Raw genomic sequence first — 25,226 nt, forward strand, 5'->3', positions numbered from 1 at the left:
TACATTACAGGTAACAAATAATTTAGGACGCTGCGTGTAATGCTGCTCTGAGATGAAAGGGACGATACAGGAGAAAAAGTCGTGAAGAGAGGCATCAAATCAGCAAGAGATGCAAGAAGCCTACAATCTGCATCTGTGTGGAGATTAAGAAACACTTTTTGTATGTTTATTTATTCTCAAAGAAGAGAATTCCTCGCTGTTTAAATATTAATTTATAGCCATACTCCGACAGACTGGAGTCATTCATTTGTTTCTTTCGTGCAGAGCCAGAAAAATGGCTACTTTATCTCTTCGTCTTCTTCACCCTCGAAGTGCCGTGTGATCTCGACGAAGGTGCGGCCCCTGGTCTCCGGTACAAAGAAGAAGGTGAAGACGAGACCGACGACGGCGCTGGCCATGAAGAGGAAGAAGACGGAGTAGATGCCCGCAGCGTCGCTGATCACCTGGAAGAGCTTGCTGAGCGTCGTGGTGGTGACAGCCAGCGCCACAGACACGATCCCGGTGGCGACGCCCTTCACCTCCGACGGGAACACCTCGCCCACGATGGCCCACGGCAGCGGGCCGATACCCAAGATGTTGAACACCTGCACCGAGGATCGCACTCGTCAGCCACAGCCATGAAAGACTGCAGAAAACCGTGCAGGAGAGGGCAAAACTACAAAGTTGTCATTTTTTATATGGGCTGTTCACTTGAGACCTCCCTGAACTTCAAATGTGGGTAAAAAAACTGCGGTTTGCAGCATCATGTAAAGTAACTTAAAACGTTTTATGTAGATTCATTTCCAAACAATTTCTTTTATTTTGTTTCATTTGCTAAATATTTACAAGAAATGACTACACCTCAAAAAAGTGCCCAGTGCGTAGTGTGGTATGTGGAACCAAAATATCCCACTGCTATTCAGAGAAATATTCACTGTAACTTTCAAAGGGAGCCACCTCATATTAATACGATTAGGGCCTGTTATGACCAGGAAAGGCAAACCTACATTTCTAGCATTTGTAGACTTAGAGAAAGCTATTGACAATGTTGGCTGGAATACTCTCTTTCGAAATCTGAAGGTGGCAGGGGTAAATTACAGGGAGCGAAAGGCTATTTACAATTTGTACAGAAACCAGATGGTAATTATAACAGTCGATGGACATGAAAGGGAAACAGTGGTTGGGAAGGGAGTGAGACAGGGTTGTAGCCTCTCCCCAACGTTATTCAATCTGTATATTGAGCAAGCAGTAAAGGATACAAAATAAAAATTCGGAGTAGGTGTTAGAAACCGTGCAGAAGAAGTAAAAACTTTGGGGTTCGCGGATGACACTGTAATTCCGTCAGAGACAGCAAAGGACCTGGAAGAGTAGTTGAATGGAATGGACAGTGTCTTCAAACGAGGATAAAAGATGGAACATCAACAAAAGCAAAACGAGGATAATGGAATATAGTCGAATTAAGTTTGGTGATGCTGATGGAATTAGGTTAGGACATGAGACACTTAAAGTAGTAAAGGAGTTTTGCTATTTGGGGAGCAAAATAACTGATGATGGTCGAAGCAGAGAGGATATAAAATGTAAACTAGCAATGGCAAGGGAAGCGTTTCTGAAGAAGAGAAGTTTGTTGACATCGAGTATGGATTTAAGCGTTAGGAAGTCGTTTCTGAAAGTATTTGTATGGAGTGTAGCCATGTATGGAAGTGAAATATGGACGATAAATAGTTTGGACAAGAAGAGAATAGAAGCTTCCGAAATGTGGTGCTACAGAAGAATGCTGAAGATTAGATGGGTAGATCACATAACTAATGAGGAGGTATTGACTAGAATTGGGGAGAAGAGTAATTTGTGTAACAACTCGACCAGAAGAAGGGATCGGTTGATAGGACATGTTCTGAGACATCAAGGGATCACCAATTTAGCATTGGAGGGTAGCGTGGAGGGTAAAAATCGTAGAGCGAGACCAAGAGATGAATACACTAAGCACATTCAGAAGGATGCTGGTTGCAGTAGGTACTGGGAGATGAAGAAGCTTGCACAGGATAGAGCAGCATGGACAGCTGCATCAAACCAGTCTCAGGACTGAAGACCACAACAACAACAATGACCAGCTGCTAAGCACTGTAACTGTAAACTGTCAGGTTTTGGCAGAAAACGCACATCTGATGAACTGGCGCAGGAAGTCAGAGAGACCTACCAAAGAAGCCGATCAAAGTCCTTTATCTGAGCATCACGAGAGCTAAACATTCATAAAAAAAATGGTTCAAATGGCTCTGAGCACTATGGGACTCAACTGCTGTGGTCATAAGTCCCCTAGAACTTAGAACTACTTAAACCTAACTAACCTAAGGACATCACACACGTCCATGCCCGAGGCAGGATTCGAACCTGCGACCGTAGCGGTCGTGCGGTTCCAGACTGTAGCGCCTTTAACCGCTCGGCCACTCCGGCCGGCAAACATTCATCATTCAACAGTTTACAAACTGCTCCATAAACGACTTCACTTGCATTCTTACAAAGTTCAAACTGTGCAAGCGCTGAAACAAAACGAGTTGCAGTTTCGTCACGAATTTCCTATTAAGATAGAGGACTGGATTGGACGAAAAAGCCAATTATCTGGAACTGTTTTCCCTGACTAAGCAATCTTTCACACAGATGGGTAGTTTAGTCTGAGCAACATGTCAAAGGCAACGAGGTGATGAGTGTGTGGTGTGTGCTCATGAAAACAGGATAATTCAATCACGTTTCCCCGTCTAGCAAACAGTAACAGAAAAAGTTTATCTGGACATGCTTGTGCAACTTGCTGTCCCTCAGCTTTTTGCCCTGCAGCCAGTAGGAAGACGCACCACTGCTCTGGAGTTTACAGGTTCGTGACTTCCTGGACTGAACATTTCCACAGCAGTGCATAGTACTTGATTAGCAAATCAGGGGGCCGCCACACCAGACGCAACCCCTCTGGATTTCTTCCCAACGAGTTAAGTTTAAGATATTCTGTATTCTCGGCTACACGTGATCAAGGCGATCTGCGCAGAAGAATTGTAGATGCAATAGCTTCCATCACGCCAGACATGCTTGTGCTCACACGGATTCAGATAGAGTATTGTCTCGTATTTTATGAGTTACAAAAGGAGACCGTGTGGGAGAGTATTAATTTCTTGCACATAACTTTCTGAGTTATTTTATATGAAGCCACTAACTACTAGATCCCATGGTGCTTCTCCTTACACTGCATTTGGAAATCAGTGCTGCTTCACGTGGAGATCCTGTATAGCGTGATTTTCTCCACCGGGTACAAACTCTAGGGATTGATGGGTGAGAGGATACGGAAAAAACGGTCTGATGAACTTACGTTCGAAAATGCATGGTTTCCGTGCTAGAGACCATTTATTCAATCAAACTTTGTTGCAAACACTGCGGTCTAATACGCGCTGTACCATGCAGTCACAGACATATACAGGGTGTTACAAAAAGGTACGGCCAAATTTTCAGGAAACATTCCTCACACACAAAGAAAGAAAATATGTTACGTGGACATGTGTCCGGAAACGCTTACTTTCCATGTTAGAGCTCATTTTATTACTTCTCTTCAAATCACATTAATCATGGAATCGAAACACACAGCAACAGAACGTACCAGCGTGACTTCAAACACTTTGTCACAGGAAATGTTCAAAATGTCCTCCGTTAGCGAGGATACATGCATCCACCCTCCGTCGCATGGAATCCCTGATGCGCTGATGCAGCCCTGGAGAATGGCGTATTGTATCACAGCCGTCCACAATACGAGCACGAAGAGTTTCTACATTTGGTACCGGAGTTGCGTAGACAAGAGCTTTCAAATGCCCCCATAAATGAAAGTCATGAGGGTTAAGGTCAGGAGAGCGTGGAGGCCATGGAAATGGTCCGCCTCTACCAATCCATCGGTCACCGGACCTGTTGTTGAGAAGCGTACGAACACATCGACTGAAATGTGCAGGAGCTCCATCGTGCATGAACCACATGTTGTGTCGTACTTGTAAAGGCACATGTTCTAGCGGCACAGGTAAAGTATCCAGTATGAAATCGTGATAACGTGCTCCATTGAGCGTAGGTGGAAGAACATGGGGACCAATCAAGACATCACCAACAATGCCTGCCCAAACGTTCACAGAAAATCTGTGTTGATGACGTGATTGCACAATTGCGTGCGGATTCTCGTCAGCCCACACATGTTGATTGTGAAAATGTACAATTTGATCACGTTGGAATCAAGCCTCATCCGTAAAGAGAACATTTGCACTGAAATGAGGATTGACACATTGTTGGATGAACCATTCGCAGAAGTGTACCCGTGGAGGCCAATCAGCTGCTGATAGTGCCTGCACACGCTGTACATGGTACGGAAACAACTGGTTCTCCCGTAGCACTCTCCATACAGTGACGTGGTCAACGTTACCTTGTACAGCAGTAACTTCTCTGACGCTGACGTTAGGGTTATCGTCAACTGCACAAAGAATTGCCTCGTCCATTGTAGGTGTCCTCGTCGTTCTAGGTCTTCCCCAGTCGCGAGTCATAGGCTGGAATGTTCCGTGCTTTCTAAGACGCCGATCAATTGCTTCGAACGTCTTCCTGTCCAGACACCTTCGTTCTCGAAATCTGTCTCGATACAAACGTACCGCGCCACGGCTATTGCCCCGTGCTAATGCATACATCAAATGGGCATCTGCCAACTCCGCATTTGTAAACATTGCACTGACTGCAAAACCACGTTCGTGATGAACACTAACCTGTTGATGCTACGTACTGATGTACTTGATGCTAGTACTGTAGAGCAATGAGTCGCATGTCAACACAAGCAGGGAAGTCAGCATTACCTTGGGCCAACTGGCGGGGAATCGAGGAAGCATAGTACATACTGATGAAACTAAAATGAGCTCTAACATGGAAATTAAGCGTTTCCGGACACATGTCCACATAACTTCTTTTCTTTATTTGTGTGTGTGTGGAATGTTTCCTGAAAGTTTGGCCGTACCTTTTTGTAACACCCTGTATGCATGGTTTCCTCCCAGAGGGTGGTACTGTACCTCATAGGTCATGCCGTAGCGCTCTCTCCTCCCTTAGTAAGTGGTAATGCTGTGTCCGGTTCAGTTCTGTTGCTGACTTACCTTCACAGTGGACGTGATACAGCGTTGTACACATACACCGACAAGGTGTTTATTTACGAAAAGGCAAAAATGGCAAGGGGCTGCAGGCAGCAAGTTTAAATCAGGAGACATACCCCTGCCGACAACAACCACAGCATTTAATGCTTGCAACAGTGTTTCCCCGTTTGTGTGAGACAGGGTCGTTTGAGGAAGCAGGAAATCATGAAGGACGAACTAGAAATGTTCGGATACCAGACTTGGAGAAAAATGTGATTAACGCTGTGGAAGGCAACCGCCGTGTCAGTACCAGGCAGTTGGCTCGCCAGTACAGGGTAGTCCACGACAGTTGTTACTACCCTTATCAGTTACAGCGAGTGATGGGCTTACTAGCGACAGACTTTCCTAATTGGGAGCAGTTTTGTCACTGGTTTCTCCACCATGCAACCACGATTCCGGGATTTGTGCAATCTATCCTATTCACAGATGAGGCCACCTTTATACGGAGTGGTGTCTTCAACTTTCATAACAGTCATCTGTGGGATAGTATACAGGAATTTCATTGTATGGTGGCAGCGAATCATCAGTACAGCCGGAATGTGTGGACCGGAATAATTGGCGACCGTATTTTGAGACCAGTCATCCTTCCCAGTCGCCGGAACTACAGGTGTTTCTTGCTGATTTCTTTGCCTCCTCTGCTGAAAGAAGTGCCATTGATGATTCTAAGGGTTATGTGGCTCCCACATGATGGTTCTCCAGCCCACTTCACCGTTAACGTCTGGACGCATTTCAGTCGTGTCTTCCCTGGTCGACGGTTGGGACGAGAGGTTCAGTTGAATTGCCTGCTCGTTTACCGGATTTCAACCTGGGCGATTTCTGGTTATGTGGCCATCTCAAAACTATCGTGTATGCAGAGACCATTCCAGATGTGGAGACACTGGAGCAGCGTATTCATGTTGCCTTTGATAGTGTTTGGATGCAACCTCGCCATGTGAACGTGTGAGGCAGAACATCTAACAAGTCCGTTGGCATAGGTGTTGGATATAGACCAATATTAGATTGAGCATAAATGGCGGATTTAAGGTCGCCAAAAATTCGATATGATCCATTTGGCTTCTTAACTAATGCTATGGTCATTGCTCGCTGGCTAGACAATAGCCGGGGGTATTGCTTCCATACACTGCAATTCGTCTACTTTACTTTGAGTGCGCATGGCGAAAAGCACTGGACTGCTCTAAAAAACAGAGGCACTACTAATTGCTGTAAAGATGCATGGCTTGGAACCAGATTCAAAGAGCTCCTTACAATGCAGAAATAACATATTAAGTTCTCTGAGTGGAATTTTGGTTGAAACTAGGTTCACTTGGTCTTCACACTGGAAACCAAAAAGGTAAAATCGAACAAGCTGAAAATGTTGGTTGCCACCCAGGATTTTGCTGCCAACAGAATTCGTTGCGAGCAACATTTCTGTACTTAACTTGGACCACAATCCGACCCCGCAGCGGGATCGATTGTCTATTGTACGTCAGCCAGTTCGTGCTGAGAACACCACGACTGTGAGGAGTCGATCCGCCAGTACGAGTGCACGTTAATCGGAGACACGGCTCCGCCAGAGACCAGATGGAATTCTGCCGTTGCTCCATTAATATCCAGCTGCAGCATCAGCTCTGCGTCCAATCTGCTGCTGATGTTGGCACCGGCAAGAAAGCGTTCAGTGCGTTGGGGACTGTTGTCGTCCAATAGCCATGGTAAACGCTTGCTAGATGCCTCGGTTTATCGCATGCGAAACTGGTTCAAAAATGGTCCAAATGGCTCTGAGCGCTATGGGACTTAACTTATTAGGTCATCAGACCCCTAGAACTTAGAACTACTTAAACCTAACTAACCTAAGGACATCACACACATCCATGCCCGAGGCAGGATTCGAACCTGCGACCGTAGCGGTCGCTCGGTTCCAGACTGTAGCGCCTAGAACCGCTCGGCCACTAAGGCCGACGCAAAACTGGTGATGCCAAGGAAAGGGTAGTTACGTTGTTGATATATGGGCCACAATTTCGACACGACTTGTTTGAACTCTTTGACAGTGTCGTGGAGGAAACATCTGTATGAGCTTGCGGTCGCTTTGGTGCACGCCAACGGCAAACAAAGCGCTTCTGTTTACGTGCCTACCAACTATGAGGACTGTGGACTGCTAAGTACCCTCAGATAAATGATCACCAATACAAGGCGCCACCCTGTTTACAGGAAAAATCACACTTGCATGTTATGCCTTGCATTTCAGCAATGCTGCATATGCTAGCTCACTTTGCTTAACAGAATGATTAAAATTTAGCATAGCTGGTTTTATGACTATAATTATCAATCAGCAAACTACAAACATCAGAAAAGCTGAAACCACTTCGTGTAGTCTATTACAAGAATTGTAATTCTGTCAGAGACAGCAAAGGACCTGGAAGAGCAGTTGAATGGAATGGACAGTGTCTTGAAACGAGGATATAAAATAAACATCAACAAAAGCAAAACGATGATAATAGAATGTAATCGAGTTAACTCGGGCGATGCTGAGGGAATTAGGTTTGGAAATGAGATAAAGTAGTAAATGAGTTTTGCTATATGGGGAGCAAAGAGAGGACATACCTTCTAGACTGGCAGTGGCAAGGAAAGCGTTTCTGAAGAAGAGAAATTTGTTAACATCGAGTATAGATTTAAGTGTCAGGACGTCATTTCTGAAAGTATTTGTATGGAGTGTAGCCATATATGGATGTGAAACATGGACGATAAATAGTTTGGACAAGAAGAAAATAGAAGCTTTCGAAATGTGGTGCTACAGAAGAATGCTGAAGATTAAATGGGTAAACCACATAACTAATGAGGAGGTATTGAATAGAATTGGGGAGAAGAGAAATTTGTGGCACAACTTGACAAGAAGGAGGGATAGGTTGGTAGGACATGTTCTGAGGCATCAAGGGATCACCAATTTAGTATTGGAGGGCAGCGTGGAGGGAGACCAAGAGATGAATACACTAAGCAGATTCAGAAGGATGTAGGTTGCAGCAGTAGGTACTGGGAGATGAAGAAGCTTGCACAGGATAGAGTACCATGGAGAGTTGCATCAAACCAGTCTCAGGACTGAAGACCATAACAACAACAACATTACAAGAAGATAGGAGGAGTTCACTCTTATGTTCTGGTTCAGTTATTTGACTTGCCTGGCAGCGAAGAACAAACGATGTAAACAGGTCGCAGGTTCGAATCCTGCCTCGGGCATGGATGTGTGTGTTGTCCTTAGGTTAGTTAGGTTTAAGTAGTTCTACGTTCTAGGGGACTGATGACCAAAGATGTTAAATCCCATAGTGCTCAGAGCCATTTGAACCATTTTTGAAACATGTGAAACATGTGAACGTCCGGGGGTAGGGGGGTGGCATCGTTGTTGCAGCTGCAGCTGACGACTGGTGTTGGTTTTGCAGTTGTTGTAACAGCAATTCCGGCAGTTCTGTTGCTGGTGTTGACATTGGAATTCCAATTGTTTATCTTATTGTTGCTGTTGCCGTTGTTGTATTTATTGTTGTCATTGCAAATAAAACAGTTTACGAGCACTCACACTGACGGTGATGCAGAGCTCGGGAACCAACAGATGATTCCTGTAGTCGATGACGGTGAAGTTCACAGAGAGAGCGTCTAATCAGAAGCGAAGTCAACAGAGTAGCAACGGGAAACGTAAGCGTGTGCAGACAGGTTAGGGAACGTAAACACCGGCAAGGTCAATCACTACATTACTCGTACCAACGGCGTCTATCGAAGCCTTCAAGGAATAACGAGAACTTACGGAAAATTGCAGCGCCTTGATATTTACTGACTGTTGCGTCAGCGGACGGGCCCAGGAGCGGTGGGAGCCAATCGTGGCTGTGGTATGAAGCCCGAGTATCTCTGACTTTTCTTCCATATAGATATTTGGGTTGGGTGGGGAATGACTGGAATCGCGTCACATACTAAAAAAACTATCTTCAAATATTACACGAAATGAACAAAGGTTAAGAAACGAACTTTTACAAAGAACTAGATATCTTCAGAAATAGCTAGAAGTATGGAAATATATTGTTCAATTACAGCCAATGAAGCAATAACCCAAGTTTTTTCAAAAAACTTTTTACAGTTGAATGTCTGTTTCGTAATATAAATACCTGTATGAGTCCTGAGCCTTCCTTAAAAAAATTAAATGTGTTTTAACACATGCTTACTTTCTGTGATTGTTGTTAAAAAATAATCAGCCTGCGATGATAGTAGTCTTAATTAAAGTGTAATAATGACCAAGTGCTGATAAACTGCAAAGAGTCTTGGGAAAGACTGGGTGCTTAGAAATAAATTCACAATAATTTAGATTACAATCCAGTCCAATAATTTAGATGCCAATATTTTAGATTCAAATCGGCAAAATGAGGCGGGTAATCAAGGGGCTCAAGGATAGTAACCCAGCAGATGAAGATGGTATTGCGGCAGACGTTTGGAAGACTGGAAGACATGCCACTGCAGATGGAAAACACCACCTTGTAGAAGAAATACGGGAAACCGAAAAGGCACCGAAAGACTGTAAATATGCCCTCATACACCAACACCGTAAGCTACAGAGGGATTTCCTTAACATTAATTGCCTGCAAGATATTCACCAAGCGCGCCTGCAGAGAAAAGTTGTAGAACAGCCCTATCACCTCATTGGATGATATGAAACTGGTTTCCAAAGGAATAGGTCATGCGTGTAACAGATATGGAATTTCAACAACATTTTAATACACTACTGGCCATTAAAATTGCTACACCACGAAGATGACATGCTTCAGACGCGAAATTTAAGCGATAGGAAGAAGATGCTGTGATATGCAAATGATTCGCTTTTCAGAGCATTCACTCAAGGTTGGCGCCGGTGGCGACACCTACAACGTGCTGACATGAGGAAAGTTTCCAACCGATTTCTCATACACAAACAGCAGTTGACGGACGTTGCCTGGTGAAACGTTGTTGTGATGCCTCGTGTAAGGAGGAGAAATCCCTACCATCACGTTTCCGACTTTGATAAAGTTCGGATTGTAGCCTATCGCGATTGCGGTTTATGGTATCGCGACATTGCTGCTCGCGTTGGTCGAGATCCAATGACTGTTAGGAGTATATGGAATGGGTGGGTTCAGGAGGGTAATACGGAACGCCGTGCTGGATCCCAACGGCCTCGTATTACTAGCAGTCGAGATGACAGGGATCTTGTCCGCATGGCTGTAACGGATCGTGCAACCACGTCTCGATCCCTGAGTCAACAGATCGGGACGTTTGCAAGACAACAACCATCTGCACGAACAGTTCGACGACGTTTGCAGCAGCATGGACTATCAGCTCGGAGACCATGGCTGCGGTTACCCTTGACGCTGCATCACAGACACGAGCGCCTGCGACGGTGTACTCAACGACGAACCTGGGTGCACGAATGGCAAAACGTCATTTTCTCGGATAAATCCAGGTTCTGTTTACAGCATTATGATGGTCGCATCCGTGTTTGGCGACATCGCGATGAACGCACATTGGAAGCGTGTATTCGTCATTGCCATACTGGTGTATCACCCGGCGTGATGGTATGGGGTGCCATTGGTTACACGTCTCGGTCACCTCTTGATTACATTGACGGAACTTTGAACAGTGGACGTTACACTTCAGATGCGTTACGACCCGTGGTTCTGCCGTTCATTCGACCCCTGCGAAACCCTAAATTTCAGATGGATAATGCACGAGCGCATGTTGCAGGTCCTGTACGGGACTTTCTGGATACAGAAAATGTTCGACAGCTGCCCTGGCCGGCACATTCTCCGGATCTCACCAATTGAAAACGTCTGGTCAATGGTGGTTGAGCAACTGGCTCGTCACAATACGCCAGTCACTACTCTTGATGAACTGTGGTATCGTGTTGAAGCTGCATGGGTAGCTGTACCTGTAAACGCCATCCAAGCTCTGTTTGACTCAATGTCCAAGCGTATCAAGGCCGTTATTACGGCCAGAGGTGGTTGTTCTGGGTACTGATTTCTCAGGATCTATGCACCCAAATTGAGTGAAAATGTAATCACATGTCAGTTCTAATATAATATATTCGTCCAATGAATACCCGTTTATGATCTGCATTTCTTCTTGGTGTAGCAATTTTAATGGCCAGTAGTGTAAGTACAGCAAAAAGGAGACAGATAGCAGTAGCAATTTTTGTGGAATTCAAAACAGAATATGATTCTAATGATAAAAAACTTTATTTAAGATTTTAGAGGAATTTTGAATTGATAGAAAAACGAGGCAAAACCTAAAACATAGAGACATCATTTCGAAAGTCTAGTTCTTTGGAGAAATCTCTGAGTCTCTCGAAATAAAGACAGTGATCAGGTAAGGATACTGATTATCACCAGTTCTTTCATATGGTCCTCGAAGAAACTCTGACTTTGGAAGGAATAACTGTAATACATCTTGTGAAGAAAGGAAACAACCAGAAAATGAAGTGTTGGCTTTTGCTGATGATCTTGCTCTTTTAGCCAGAAACTGAAAGGGTGCGCAAAGAATGCTGGAGATTTTTATCGCTGGAAAAATTGCTCTCAAAGTATTGTGTGAAAAGACGGAATATATGAAACAAAGGCACTGAAGGGAGAAATACTTAGAGGTTAAATATGCCATGATTAAAATTACTGATAAATCCAAATACTTAGGGGAACGGATCCAACACAATGGTCTGTGTGAAGGGGCAGTCTAAGGAAGAGCCAGTAAACTAGGTCTGTTGTAGAAACTACCACAGAACAGGTAAAAAAATGAGCGGTACCTTAGAAGGCCATAATCAGGTGCTGTAATTCAGTTATAAAACCAGAAGGACTATATGCCTCAAAATGTCTTATTTTAAATGTAAAAAGATAGTTGGAAGAATCTGAAGAAAAGGAAGGCTCCCACAAAAATTCAGGGAACCCAGAAGATTAATGATGGCTCTTAAAAGAAGAATAAAACCGAAGAGTTCTATGGGTACACCGGATAGATAACAGGCGTTAGATGGAAACGACGTACGAAATTTTTAAATTTTTGAATTTTTTGGAAACCTACGTAAGAACAGACGAAAACTAGCTGAGCAAAACGACCTTCAGTTAAATAACATATTACACTACTGGCCATTAAAATTGCTACACCACGAAGATGACGTGCTACAGACGCGAAATTTAAACGACAGGAAGAAGATGCTGTGATATGGAAATGACTAGCTTACCAGAGCATTCACACAAGGGAGGCGCCGATGGTGACACCTACAGCGTGCTGACATGAGGAAAGTTTCCAACCGATTTCTCATACACAAACAGCAGTTGACTGGCGTTGCCTGGTGAAAGGTTGTTGTGAAGCCTCGTGTAAGGGGGAGAAATGCGTACCATCACGTTTCCGACTTTAATAAAGGTCGGATTGTAGCCTATCGCGATTGCGGTTTATGGTATCGCGACATTGCTGCTCGCGTTGGTCGAGATCCAATGACGGTTAGCAGAATATGGAATCGGTGGGTTCAGGAGGGTAATACGGAACGCCATGCTGGATCCCAACGGCCTCGTATCACGAGCAGTCGAGATGACAAGCATCTTATCCGCATGGCTGTAACGGATCGTGCAGCCACGTCTCGATCCCAGAGTCAACAGATGGGGACGTTTGCAAGACAACAACCATCTGCAAGAACAGTTCGCTAACGTTTCCAGCAGCATGGAGTATCAGCTCGGAGACCATGGCTGCGGTAACCCTTGACGCTGCATCACAGACAGGAGCGCCTGCGATGGTGTACTCAACGACGAAGCTGGGTGCACGAATGGCAAAACGTCATTTTTCGGATGAATCTAGGTTCTGTTTACAGCATCATGATGGTCGCATCCGTGTTTGGCGACATCGCGATGAACGCATATTGGAAGCATATCACCCAGCGTGTTGGTATGGGGTGCCATTGGTTACACGTCTCGGTCACCTCTTGTTCGCATTGACGGCACTTTGAACAGTGGACATTAAATTTCAGATCTGTTACGACCCGTGGCTCTACCCTTCATTCGGACGTTGCGAAACCCTATATTTCAACAGGATAATGCACGACCTCATGTTGCAGGTCCTGTACGGGCCTTTCTGGATACAGAAAATGTTTGACTGCTGCCCTGGCCAGCACATTCTCCACATCTGTCACCAATTGAAAACGTCTGCTCAATGGTGGCCGAGCAACTGGCTCGTCACAGTACGCCAGTCACTACTCTTGAAAAACTGTGGTATCGTGTTGAAGCTGCATGGGCAGCTGTACCTATACACGCCATCCAAGCTCAGTTTAACTCGATGCCCAGGCGTATCAAGGCCGTTATTACTGCCAGAGGTGGTTGTTCTGGGTAGTGATTTCTCAGGATCTATGCACCCAAACTGCGTGAAAATGTAATCACATGTCAGTTCTAGTATAATATATTTGTCCAGTGAATACCCGTTTATCATCTGCATTTCTTCATGGTGTAGCAGTTTTAATGGCCAGTAGTGTAAATTCCATCTCTAAGTGTGTGTAAAAGCTCGAAAAAGATGCACATGAACGTATTGCACTAGAGAATATCCAAAAAAGGCTTTCACAAGTCACAGTTTTTGATATTAATTATTATAGACACTGTAAATGACATGAACACGGAGTATTCAAGGCTTTCACAAGTCACAGTTTTTTATATTAATTATTATAGACACTGTAAATGACATGAACACGGAGTATTCCTACATACTTCCCTACAGCTACATCTGTCGATGAATCTTTACTCAAGATAACATGGTGCGTCTGCTGGAAGTCAGGGAATGGATCACGAGACTGAGTGCAGTTGCGTATGATGCCATTGATCTCACAGGTGAACAGAAATTGGTTTTGTTGTTGGCCTAATCTAGGGGCGCAGTTTACATATTGAGATGATACTCACGATAAAAGCAGCCATGGCGGCAAGTGGCAGCCACTGCACTGCAGTGAGGTCTGCACGCACCACGTCCTTGACGTAAAAGAGGGTGGCGAGTGTGGCCATGGTGAGGCTGCAGCCACTGAGCGAGAGGAGCAGCAGTGGCCGGCGGCCAGCGCGGTCTGCCAGCAGAGATGTGGCGACGCTGCTCACTGTCTGCACTGCTGCCGCGATGATGGCGCACACATCTGCATCCAGTGCCACACCCGACTGCTGGAAGATCTCAGTAGTGTAGCCCATGAGCACACTCAGCCCCGCGAACGCCTGCGTCAGGACCAGCACCACGCACACCACCAGAGCCCGCCGGCTGCCGCGCCGACGCACCAGCTGGCCCAGCCGCTCCAGCCACGACCGCTGGGTCTCTGTCCCAACAACACATTGTCGGCCATTTTATTGCAATCAAATCATAAACAATACATCTAATGATCTGTACTTCCCTAGACTCTACCCTACACTCTAAGACATCCCAATGATCCCTCCAACTCCTCCTAAATCGAATTACATCTTGAAGTATTCAATGTTTCCTCAAGGTAAAATCTTCAAAATCTCTGGCAATACTTCTACAATGTACCGCCATCACTCCCATCGTTACATATTACACCTATCGTATTAGTTAACGCAGTAAACTACCTCAACCTAATGCTCAACTGGCAGCGAATACTGGAATCCCACCTCTTTATCATCCAATAGGAAGATCACAATGGATATTTACTACTGACTGGTTGAACATGCAAATCGCGCCCTATGCCATTATTGATTGGTTAACTGCTCTAATGTAATTCTCTCAATCCTTCCAACTGAATTTACACCATCTTCCCTGTCCTGCGTTCTGCATCCATTTGTCTACCCCCTGTCCGCAAACTCGACTACAACAAGTACATTGTTTCATCTCTAATATACTAACCTGATTTCTTGTTGCTCCTATACCCTTACATCTCACCCATCCTCCATCGACACTACAGACCATTAAAATTGCTACACCACGAATATGACGTGCTACAGATGCGAAATTTAACCGACAGGATGAAGATGCTGTGATATGCAAATGATTAGCTTTTCAGAACATTCACACAAGGTTGGCGCAGGTGCCGACACTTACAACCTGCTGACACGAGAAAAGTTTTCAACCGATTTCTCATACACAAACAGCAGTTGACCGGCGTTGCCTGGTGAAACGTTGTTGTGATGCCTCCTGTAAGGAGGAGAAATGCGTATCATCACGTTTCCGACTTTGATAAAGGTCGGATTGTAGCCTAGCGCGATTGCGGTTTATCGACATTGTTGCTCGCGTTTGTCGACATCCAATATCGAATCGGTGGGTCCAGGAGGGTAATACGGAACGCCGTGCTGGACCCCAACGGCCTCGTATCACTAGCAGTCGAGATGACAGGCATCTTATCCGCAAGGCTGTAACGGATCGTGCAGCCCCGTCTCGAACCCTGAGTCAAGAGACAACAACCATCTGCACGAACAGTTCGACGACGTTTGCAGCAGTATGGATTATCAACTCGGAGACCATGGTTGCGGATACCCTTGACGCTGCATCACAGACACGAGCGCCTGAGATGGTGTACTCAACGACGAACCTGGGTGCACGAATGGCAAAACGTCATTTTCTCGGATAAATCCAGGTCCTGTTTACAGCATCATGATGGTCGCATCCGTGTTTGGCGACATCGCGATGAACGCACTTTGGAAGCGTGTATTCGTCATTGCCATACTGGCGTATCACCCAGCGTGATGGTATGGGGTGCCATTGGTTACACGTCTGGGTCACTTCTTGTTCGCATTGACGGCACTTTGAACAGTGGACGTTACATTTCAGATGCGTTACGATCCGTGGCTCTACCCATCATTCGGTCGCTGCGAAAGCCTACATTTCAGCAAGACAATGCACGACCGCATGTTGCAGGTCCTGTACGGGTCTTTCTGGATACAGAAAATGTTCCACTGCTGCCCTGGCCAGCACATTCTCCAGATCTCTCACCAATTGAAAACTCTGGTCAATGGTGGCCGAGCAACTGGCTCGTCACAACACGCCAGTCATTACTCTTGATGAACTGTGGTATCGTGTTGAACCTGCATGGGTAGCTGTAGCTGTACACGCCATCCAAGATCTGTTTGACTCGATGCCCAGGCGTATCAAGGCCTTTATTACGGCCAGAGGTGGTTGTTCTGAGTAATGATTTCTCAGGATCTATGCACCCAAATTGCGTGAAAATGTAATCACATGTCAGTTCTAGTATAATATATTTGTCCAATGAACATTCGTTTATCATCTGCATTTCCTCTTGGTGTAGCAATTTTAATGGCCAGTAGTGTACACTTACTCTGCTTCTGATCTCCCGACTTCATAACTGCATCCAACTCCTTGTCCCAGAGAATGACATCTATCTTGACATTTATCCACCCTATCAAATCCAAATCATCCTTCCAGTCGTATCATGTAATACAGCTCCCTACCTTCCTCTCTTCACTGACCCTTTCGTCATGATATCACAGCTGATTCTACAGCCCAGTCCCTTCTCTATTTCTGCCTCGTAGCATCCACTACCGTTCTGCCATCACATCTACAGCTCCAACCCACCAGACCCTTTTGTCATATACCCAAACGCAACGACACTACAGAATATCTAAACTTTCCAAAAATGGTTCAAATGGCTCTAAGCACTATGGGACTTCACATCTGAGGTCATCAGTCCTCTAGACTTAGTACTACTTAAACCTAACTAACTGAAGGACATGACACACATCTATGCCCGAGGCAGGATTCGAACTTGGGACTGCAGTAGCAGCGCGGTTACGGTCTGAAGCGCCTAAAACCGCTTGGCCCCAGCGGCCGGCCAAACTTTCCTTTTTAACTATGAAACGTACACTTTGAAAAATTATGAAAGACTGTGCTGGTAAACTTCTACGTTATTTGATGCAGAAACAACTCTGTAAAACACAAAGTACTCAGACAGTTTTCTCTTTACTTCTTCTGATCGTCACTAAACTGCCACACAATATTTTTAGCGCAACGCAGTCTGACTTTCAATAATCCCTACAAAAGAATGGCCCTGACTAACAATAACCTATACCTTTCACGAATCACTTACAAAAATCTTCGTTACTCGAACTACTGCAATACAGCGAGCGCCAATACTGCCAGCTAAATAAAAGATTCTAACTACTGAAGGCACTAACTACTGATAGACATAGTTAGCAAATGAATGATTTTGATAGAGAACAAACAATGTATTTATCTTAATAGTCTTCAAAAGTCATCACATATATATTATATATAAAAATTCATGACATCCATCTTTACAAATTTCCTTTTTCTAGTGGACACACGTCCAGATCGTCCGCTTATAGCAACTTCTCAAAACTTTGGCATCTCTCTCTCCGTATCCACCACTGCTGACGGCTCACCTCCAACTGCCCAACGCTACGCACTGTTCACATCCAACTAGAATACACGCGAATTTTCCAATGAGTCCAACCAGTCACAGACTGCACACAGCGCAGTCAGCAATTTTCATACAGAGCACTACGTGGTGTTACCAAATTAAAAACCTAAACAGCCTACTAACAACTATCTCTTCTCTATGCACATCCTTCAAGTTTGTGTGAAATGTAGCCATTCTTCTTAAGACTGTTACCTTTCTGCACCATCTTATTATTTTTATTTGTATTTCATTATACAGGTTTCTTAATTCAGAATGTAAAGCGCGACAAATACATTTTAATAATTGTAAAAGCCTATCTGAAATTATGTCCTTTTGAATCACGTATTTTAATATGGCTTTGGCTGAAGGGAGAGACACTTCTATTGCTGAGGTAAGGGGGATGAAACAACACTTAAGAAAAAGCACTTTCAAAAGCATGAAGTTTGCAACTACTAGCTCATGACGTATGTCCTATGATAGTGGAAAGCACTTAGTGCAACTGAAAAAAGATTAGAGTTACTTTTCAACGAAAAAGGGATTATATTTTTAAAAAATGAATTGTTTAAAGATAAGATGAATGTTAATAATTATAGAGGGATCTCGCTACTACCAGTAGGATACAAAATTTTGTCAAGGAAATTACTTCAAATCGTGGAGCCAGTTCTGGATAAAAAAATAGGTGAATATCAAGCAGGTTTTAGACAAGGTAGATCCTGTGTTGAACAAATATTTAACCTGAAAACACTAATTCGTTACAGAATCTCAAGAGGCCAGAGATTTGCAATAGTATTTGTAGATTTCAAAAAAGCATACGACTCGGTAGATAGAGAAACATTACTGAAAGTATTGGAAGAATTTGGGGTCGATACGAAAACAATTCAAATTATCAAACAGACGCTAACAAACAGTAAGGCCAAAGTTAAATTTATGGGTGAAATTTCAAGGAAGTTCGAAATTAAAACAGGTGTTAGACAAGGTGATGGTTTATCCCCAATCCTCTTCAACTGCGTACTGGAAAAGATATTGAGAATATGGAAAGAACAACTCAAAGGCACCAAGAATGACATCAGAATTGGAACAAAAAAAGAAAAAATAGAAGTGGACTGTTTAGCTTTTGCAGACGATCTGGCAATAATTACAGAAAACGAAGAAATAGCTCAGAACTACCTGGAGAAACTACAAGAAGTTTCGGCCAGAGCTGGACTGCAGATTTCATTTGAAAAAACCGTGTATATGTCTAATCATAGAAATAACAAGAAAAATCTTATTACTAAATACGGCAATATTAAGAGAGTAGAAAAATTTAAGTATTTAGGTGAAATAATTCAAGTGAATGGTTTAGACAAGAGTGCAAACCAGGCGAGAGCAAGGAAAATGGAATTTGCTTTTCAAAAAACCAAAGACATATATAACAAAAAAAACATTTCGATTCAAGCTAAATTAAGACATTATAAAACTGTCATTAGACCAGAATGCCTGTATGCATCGGAGTGCCTAACTCTTAACAAAAAGGGGGAAATAGAAAACATGGAAAAGAAAGAAAGGAAAATTTTGAGAAAAATATTAGGAGCGAGAAAGATTGGAGAAGAGTACAAGCTAAAGAGTAATAAGGAAATATACAAAACTATTGAGAAAGTGAGTGAGGCAATGCGTAAACGCAGACTAACGTTTTATGGTCACCTGTCGAGGATGGATGGAAACAGACTAACAAGAAAAGTGTTTGAACATAGTAACAGGAACGAAAAAACCAACAATAAATGGATACAGATGGTGAAAAAGGATTTGGCCTATTTTAATGTCACCCGTGAGTCAATCAGGGACAGGGAAAAGTTTAGACAAATAGTGAACGAAATTAAGTGTTTTCCAGAAGAAACGAAACTAAAGAATAATAACAGGAAATGGTCGGAAGAGCGGAGGAGGAACCACTCGAAAATGATGAGGAAATATTGGGAAGAGAGAAAAAAAGATCAAAAAGCCGGGCAAGTGAATTGTTGAACGTGGTCCAAAGATGGCCGAAATCGAAAGAAGAAGAAGAAGAAGAATTGTTTAAAAAGTACTATCCAGTGGCTCTGTCGCTGAAGTTTACCTTGAGCCAAATTGACTGAGGAGCCCACATTCCTCGAACTTCGGACGACTCTCACTGATGTCAGTTATCTGTACGATTACAGAACATATTTGTTTCTTGGTTATAATTACTTTCTTGTAGATTCAGTGCTGATGTCTGCATAACTTGCACCAATTCTTACACACTGTTGATGATAGTTCGTAGACAGAGAATTAGAACAGTTATCTATAGATAATAAGCTGTATATGACTGATTGCTGTCCAGGGATGACATCTAATGTACGTAGCATTGAAGCCACCAGTTCCTCGATGCTAGCACATCATACTGGCCCCATTTGGTAGTCAGCAATAATTATTTGTTTTTAAGAATAATTACCATCAATGGTTCAGAAGAGATAAAGTTTGTGGAAGTAAAAGCAGTTATTGTGTACTTGATTGCTAAAATTCAAATGAAATGGATCAGTTATAATTAGCATTGCAATAAATGTTAATAAGTTCTCCAAGAACAAAATCCTTCACTACATAAAATAGCCACTCAACATGGAAATACGCTACTGGCCATTAAAATTGCTACACCACGAAGATGAAATGCTACAGATGCGAAATTTAACTGACAGGAAGAAGATGATGTGATATGCAAATGATTAGCTTTACAAAGCATTCGCACAGCGTTGGCGCCGGTGGCGACACCTACAACGTGCTGACATGAGGAACGTTTCCAACCGATTTCTCATACACAAACAGCAGTAGACCGGCGTTGCCTGGTGAAGCGTTGTTGTGATGCCTCGTGTAAGGAGGAGAAATGCGTACCATCATGTTCCGACTTTGATAAAGTTCCGAGTGTAGCCTATCGCGATTGCGGTTTATCATAAGGCGACATTGCTGCTCGCGTTGGTCGAGATCCAATGATTGCTAGCGGAATATGGAATCGGTGGGCTCAGGAGGGCAATACGGAACGTCGTGTTGGATCCCAACGGCCTCGTATCACTAGCAGGCGAGATGACAGGCATCTTATCAGCATGGCTGTAGCGGATCGTGCAGCCACGTCTCGATCCCTGAGTCAACAGATGGGGACGTTTGCAAGGCAACAACCATCTGCATCAACAGTTCGACGACGTTTGCAGCAGCATGGACTATCAGCTCGGAGACCATGGCTGCGGTTACCCTTGACGCTGCATCACAGGCAGGAGGGCCTGCGATGGTGTACTCAACGACGAACCACGGTGCACGAATGGCGAAACGTCATTTTTTCGGATGAATCCCGGTTCTGTTTACAGCATCATGATGGTCACATCCGTGTTCGGCGACACTGCGGTGAACGCACACTGGAAGCGTGTATTCGTCATCGCCATACTGGCGTATCAATCGGTGTGATGGTATGGGGTGCCACTGGTTACACGTCTCGGTCTCCTCTTGTTCGCATTGACGGCACTTTGAACAGTGGACGGTACATTTCACATGTGTTACGACCAGTGGCTCTACCCTACATTCGATCCCTGCGAAACCCCACTTTTCAGCAGGACAATGCACGACCGCATGTTGCAGGTCCTGTAATGGCCTTTCTGGATACAGAAAATGTTCGACTGCTGCCATGGCCAGCACAATCTCCAGATCTCTCACCAACTGAAAACGTCTGGTCAATGGTGGCCGAGCAGCTGGCTCGTCACAATACGTCCGTCACAACTCTTGATGAACTGTGATATCTTGTTGAAGCTATATGTGCAGCTGTACCTGTACACGCCATCGAAGCTCTGTTTGACTCAATGAACAGGCGTATCAAGGCCGTTATTACGGCCAGAGGTGGTTGTTACGGGTAGTGATTTCTCAGGATCTATGCACCCAAATTGCGTGAAAATGTAATCACATGTCAGTTCTAGAATAGTACATTTGTCCAATGAATACCCGTTGATCATCTGCATTTCTTCTTGCTGTAGCAATTTTAATGGCCAGTAGTGTAAGTGTTCATTGCAATGTTCTTCATCTGTCACATACATGTCTCTCAATTTATGATCTGCTATTTTCTGATGGAGTGGGAAACTTAATTTTTGGGTGAATTTCATCGTATGTTTAATTAATGATGCCATATAATTTTATACTAACAAGCAAAACATCCATTATCAGTACAGCTGTCTGACGTGAGATCCAAAGTAAGGTGCAGCCCCTCACCTCGCTGCTCCTTGACGTACTTCTGCACAATGCCGAGCTCCTCCTGGATGGCTTCCTCAGACACGGCACCTCGCAGCCTCCTCAAGGCGCTCTCGGCTTCCTCGTCCCTTCCACGCAGAGCCAAGAAGTATGGTGACTCAGGCATCCACAGGAAGCCCAGCATGAAGAGGACTGGCACGGTGGCCGACACGATGGCCACGACCGAGTAGGACATGTAGGGGCCCATGCTGTAGGACACGAGGAAACCGACGCTATTGGCGAACTGGAAGACAGTGCCGAGCATCCCCCGCACCTTGGCCTCGGCCACCTCCCCCACGTACATCGGTACCAGGCAGATGCTGGCCCCAACGCCCAGACCAGCCACCAGCCGTGATGCTATCAGCATACCCGCCGAGCGAGCAAACAGCACCTGTCGGCCGACAACAAATGGTTCAAATGGCTGCAAGCACCATGGGACTTAACATCTGAGGTCATCAGTCCCCTAGAACTGAGAACTACTTAAACCTAACTAACCTAAGGACATCACACACATCCATGCCCGAGGCAGGATTCGAATCTGCGACCGTAGCAGCAGCGCGGTTCCGGTCTGAAGTGCCTAGAACCGCTCAGCCACAGCGGCCGGCGGCCAATAACAACAGTCAAAAAATTTGTTACCTTTTACTATGTTTCCTCCTCATTCCAGCTACTCATATGAACCAACACTGTCAGAGTTTATGTGCTCCAAATGAGTGCTACATGACATAATTAGTGCATGATGATTTTTCTTTTTAAAATTCAGTCTTGATCACACCACGTATGTGACAAGAACATAGGTGACCGGTTTCGGTCAAATCACATGACTATCATCAGACCTGTAATTTAATTTAGAAAGTAATAGAAACCTTACTAGATTGACAATAAAATATGACAAAATGGTTATAAGGATAAAATACAATAAGATGTGTTATACCCATGGCATCCTTCGAAGATGGTAGGTGGGGCACTCTTGTCAGCTGCTCCGATGTCAACTGATGCCAGCAAGTGACGAGCATACGCCTACCTCTCTTCCCTCCGCCTCACGTCAACCAATCAGTATAAAATGGGCTTACATAATCGTCAAAACGTAAAAAAAAACAAAGTGCAATAATAGCATAAAATAGTTATGTATAATATATCTCTTTACAACCATGCAATTACTTAAATATTGTATAAAATATCAATTAAAAGCTTTAAAATAACTGCACAGACGATGTATTTTAAAGCTTTTAATTGATATTTTATACAATATTTAAGTAATTGCATGGTTGTAAAGAGATATATTATACATAATTATTTAATGTTATTATTGTACTTTTTTACGTTTTGACGATTATGTGAACATATTTTATACTGATTGGTTGACGTGAGGTGGAGGGAGAAGAGGTAGGCGGAGCATATTCGTATTTAAGCGTATGCTCGTCACTTGCTGGCACCAGTTGACATCGGAGCAGCTGACAAGAGTGCTCCACCTACCATCTTTTAAGGATGCCATGGGTATAACACGTCTTATTGTATTTTATCCTTATAACCATTTTGTCATATTTTATTGTCAATCTAGTAAGGTTTCTATTACTTTCTAAATTAAATTACAGATCTGATGATGGTCATGTGATATGACCGAAACCGATCACCTATGTTCTTGTAACATACGTGGTGTGATCAAGACTGAATTTTAAAAAGAAAAATTTTCAAAATTTTTGATCACTGCTCCAAAAACGTTTCTTAAAATAGTGCATGATGGATCTCAAACCACTTAATATTCTTCTATACCCCTAAATATTCACTCATTCATCGTGTTCTGTAAATATTAGGTTCGTACGTAAGTTTGTAGCATTTCTCCACAAGTTTAATAATCACAACAGATACACATAACAGAGACTTTAGTCATCAATAATACGTTCTCCCACATTATCTTCATCAGTATGCCAATTGTGGAGAAACTTTTCGATTTCACGACTGTAAAAATCATATAGCTTTGAGGCGAAAAACTCGTGGAGTCATGAACGGAGCATATTTTCTTCCAGAAAGGAAGTTCCTTCAAGGTTGTTTGATAGGGAGCAGAAAAGTTGCAAACCTGAGGGCGCAAGACCAGGTGAATAAGGTGGATGCAGAATGGCTTCCCGACCCAACTCCTGTATAGTGTTTTTTTTTACGGTCTATTAGAATGCAGGCGGGTGTCATTGTGGAGTAGCATCACTTCTCGCACTCTTTTTGGTCGTTGTTCTTACACTGCTCTGCAAGATATCTCAGTTGTTGACAATAAATGTCAACAGTGATGGTTACACTTTGCAGAAGCAATTCTTTGTACGTTACACTGTCGCTGTTCCGCCAGATACATAACATTATCTTTTGTGGTTGCACGCACGTCTTTGTATGGGGAGCTGCTGCTTTGTTTGGGCTCAGCAATTCCTTGCTTTCTCTTATTTTAGACAACATTTCTCGTCACCAATAACTATACAGGATAGGAGTGGTCGATGTTTGTCATGAGCCAGTTGATGACGAGGTAGCAGAGATGCTCCTAATTTTTGCGATTTTGGCTTAGAGTGTGCGGTACCCATACACCTGATTTTTGAATCCTCCCTGTTGCATGAATATGTAGCACCATGGTGGAATGATCACAGCTCATCACATATGCCAGTTCTCGAGTGTACTGGCGTAGATCATTGTGGATTAATGTCTTTAAGCGATCTTGATCAAACGCCGAAGATCTTCCTGAATGTGGAGAGTCGCAAATGTTAAAACCATCCTCCTTAAAACGAGACAGCCATTTTATTGCGACGCTCTGGCTAATGGCATTATCCCCGTACAGGGTGCAAATGTTTCTGGTTGCCGCCGCTCTTGTCATCCGTCTACTGAACACAAACAGAAAAATATGTCGGAAATGCTTCTATTTCTTCACTTGGCCACCCATGTTCTAGCACCCACGGCTCCATTCACTATCTCCTAATGAAAACTGACAATATGTAAATACATATAGCAACAGTGAACTATAAATAAAGAATCACAATCGATAGATAAACACATAGCAATCGGAATACCAACATGCAACACAAAAACGATACGAACTTATACACCATGCTAATACTATCAACAAGGAGAACCTTAAGGAACGTGGAACGAGTCAAGGTATACCATAGATAAAAAAATAATATTGAAACTATCTATACTTAATGTGTATGGTCTATTATCAGCAAAATATCACAATAATGCTCAATGTTACTCATGCTTATTACAGCTAAATGTAATCGAGTAAAGCAGAAAGAAAGTTGGTACTGTGCAAAATGCTGCTACCTTCTCAGTTTACTATACAGCTGCTGCTTACCTGCAATTGGTAGCTTAATATTACTTGCCTGCAATGGTGTTTCTCAAAGAAAATGAGTTCTATTTACGGGACAGTACTACTTGCCATGCAACTTTACAAGGAAGACAACTACTTGCCATGTAGGTGACAGAACTTT

At 43.7% G+C, this 25,226-nt stretch overlaps 1 protein-coding gene across 1 annotated transcript in view; it reads right to left on the bottom strand.

The window, feature by feature from the left end:
* Window positions 1–278: 278 nt before the first annotated feature.
* LOC124796006 (facilitated trehalose transporter Tret1-like) overlaps window positions 279–25,226 on the bottom strand; it is a 45,558-nt gene continuing 20,610 nt past the window's right edge. Inside the window, exons 2-4 of the mRNA XM_047260089.1 lie at window positions 21,751–22,159; window positions 14,057–14,451; window positions 279–584 (exon numbers count right to left, since the gene is read on the bottom strand). Of these exons, the coding sequence (XP_047116045.1) occupies window positions 279–584; window positions 14,057–14,451; window positions 21,751–22,159 (1,110 nt within the window). The remainder of the gene's footprint in view (window positions 585–14,056; window positions 14,452–21,750; window positions 22,160–25,226) is intronic.

Source organism: Schistocerca piceifrons, chromosome 4 (assembly GCF_021461385.2).
Source record: "Schistocerca piceifrons isolate TAMUIC-IGC-003096 chromosome 4, iqSchPice1.1, whole genome shotgun sequence".
In the NCBI taxonomy this organism is placed as follows: domain Eukaryota; kingdom Metazoa; phylum Arthropoda; class Insecta; order Orthoptera; family Acrididae; genus Schistocerca; species Schistocerca piceifrons.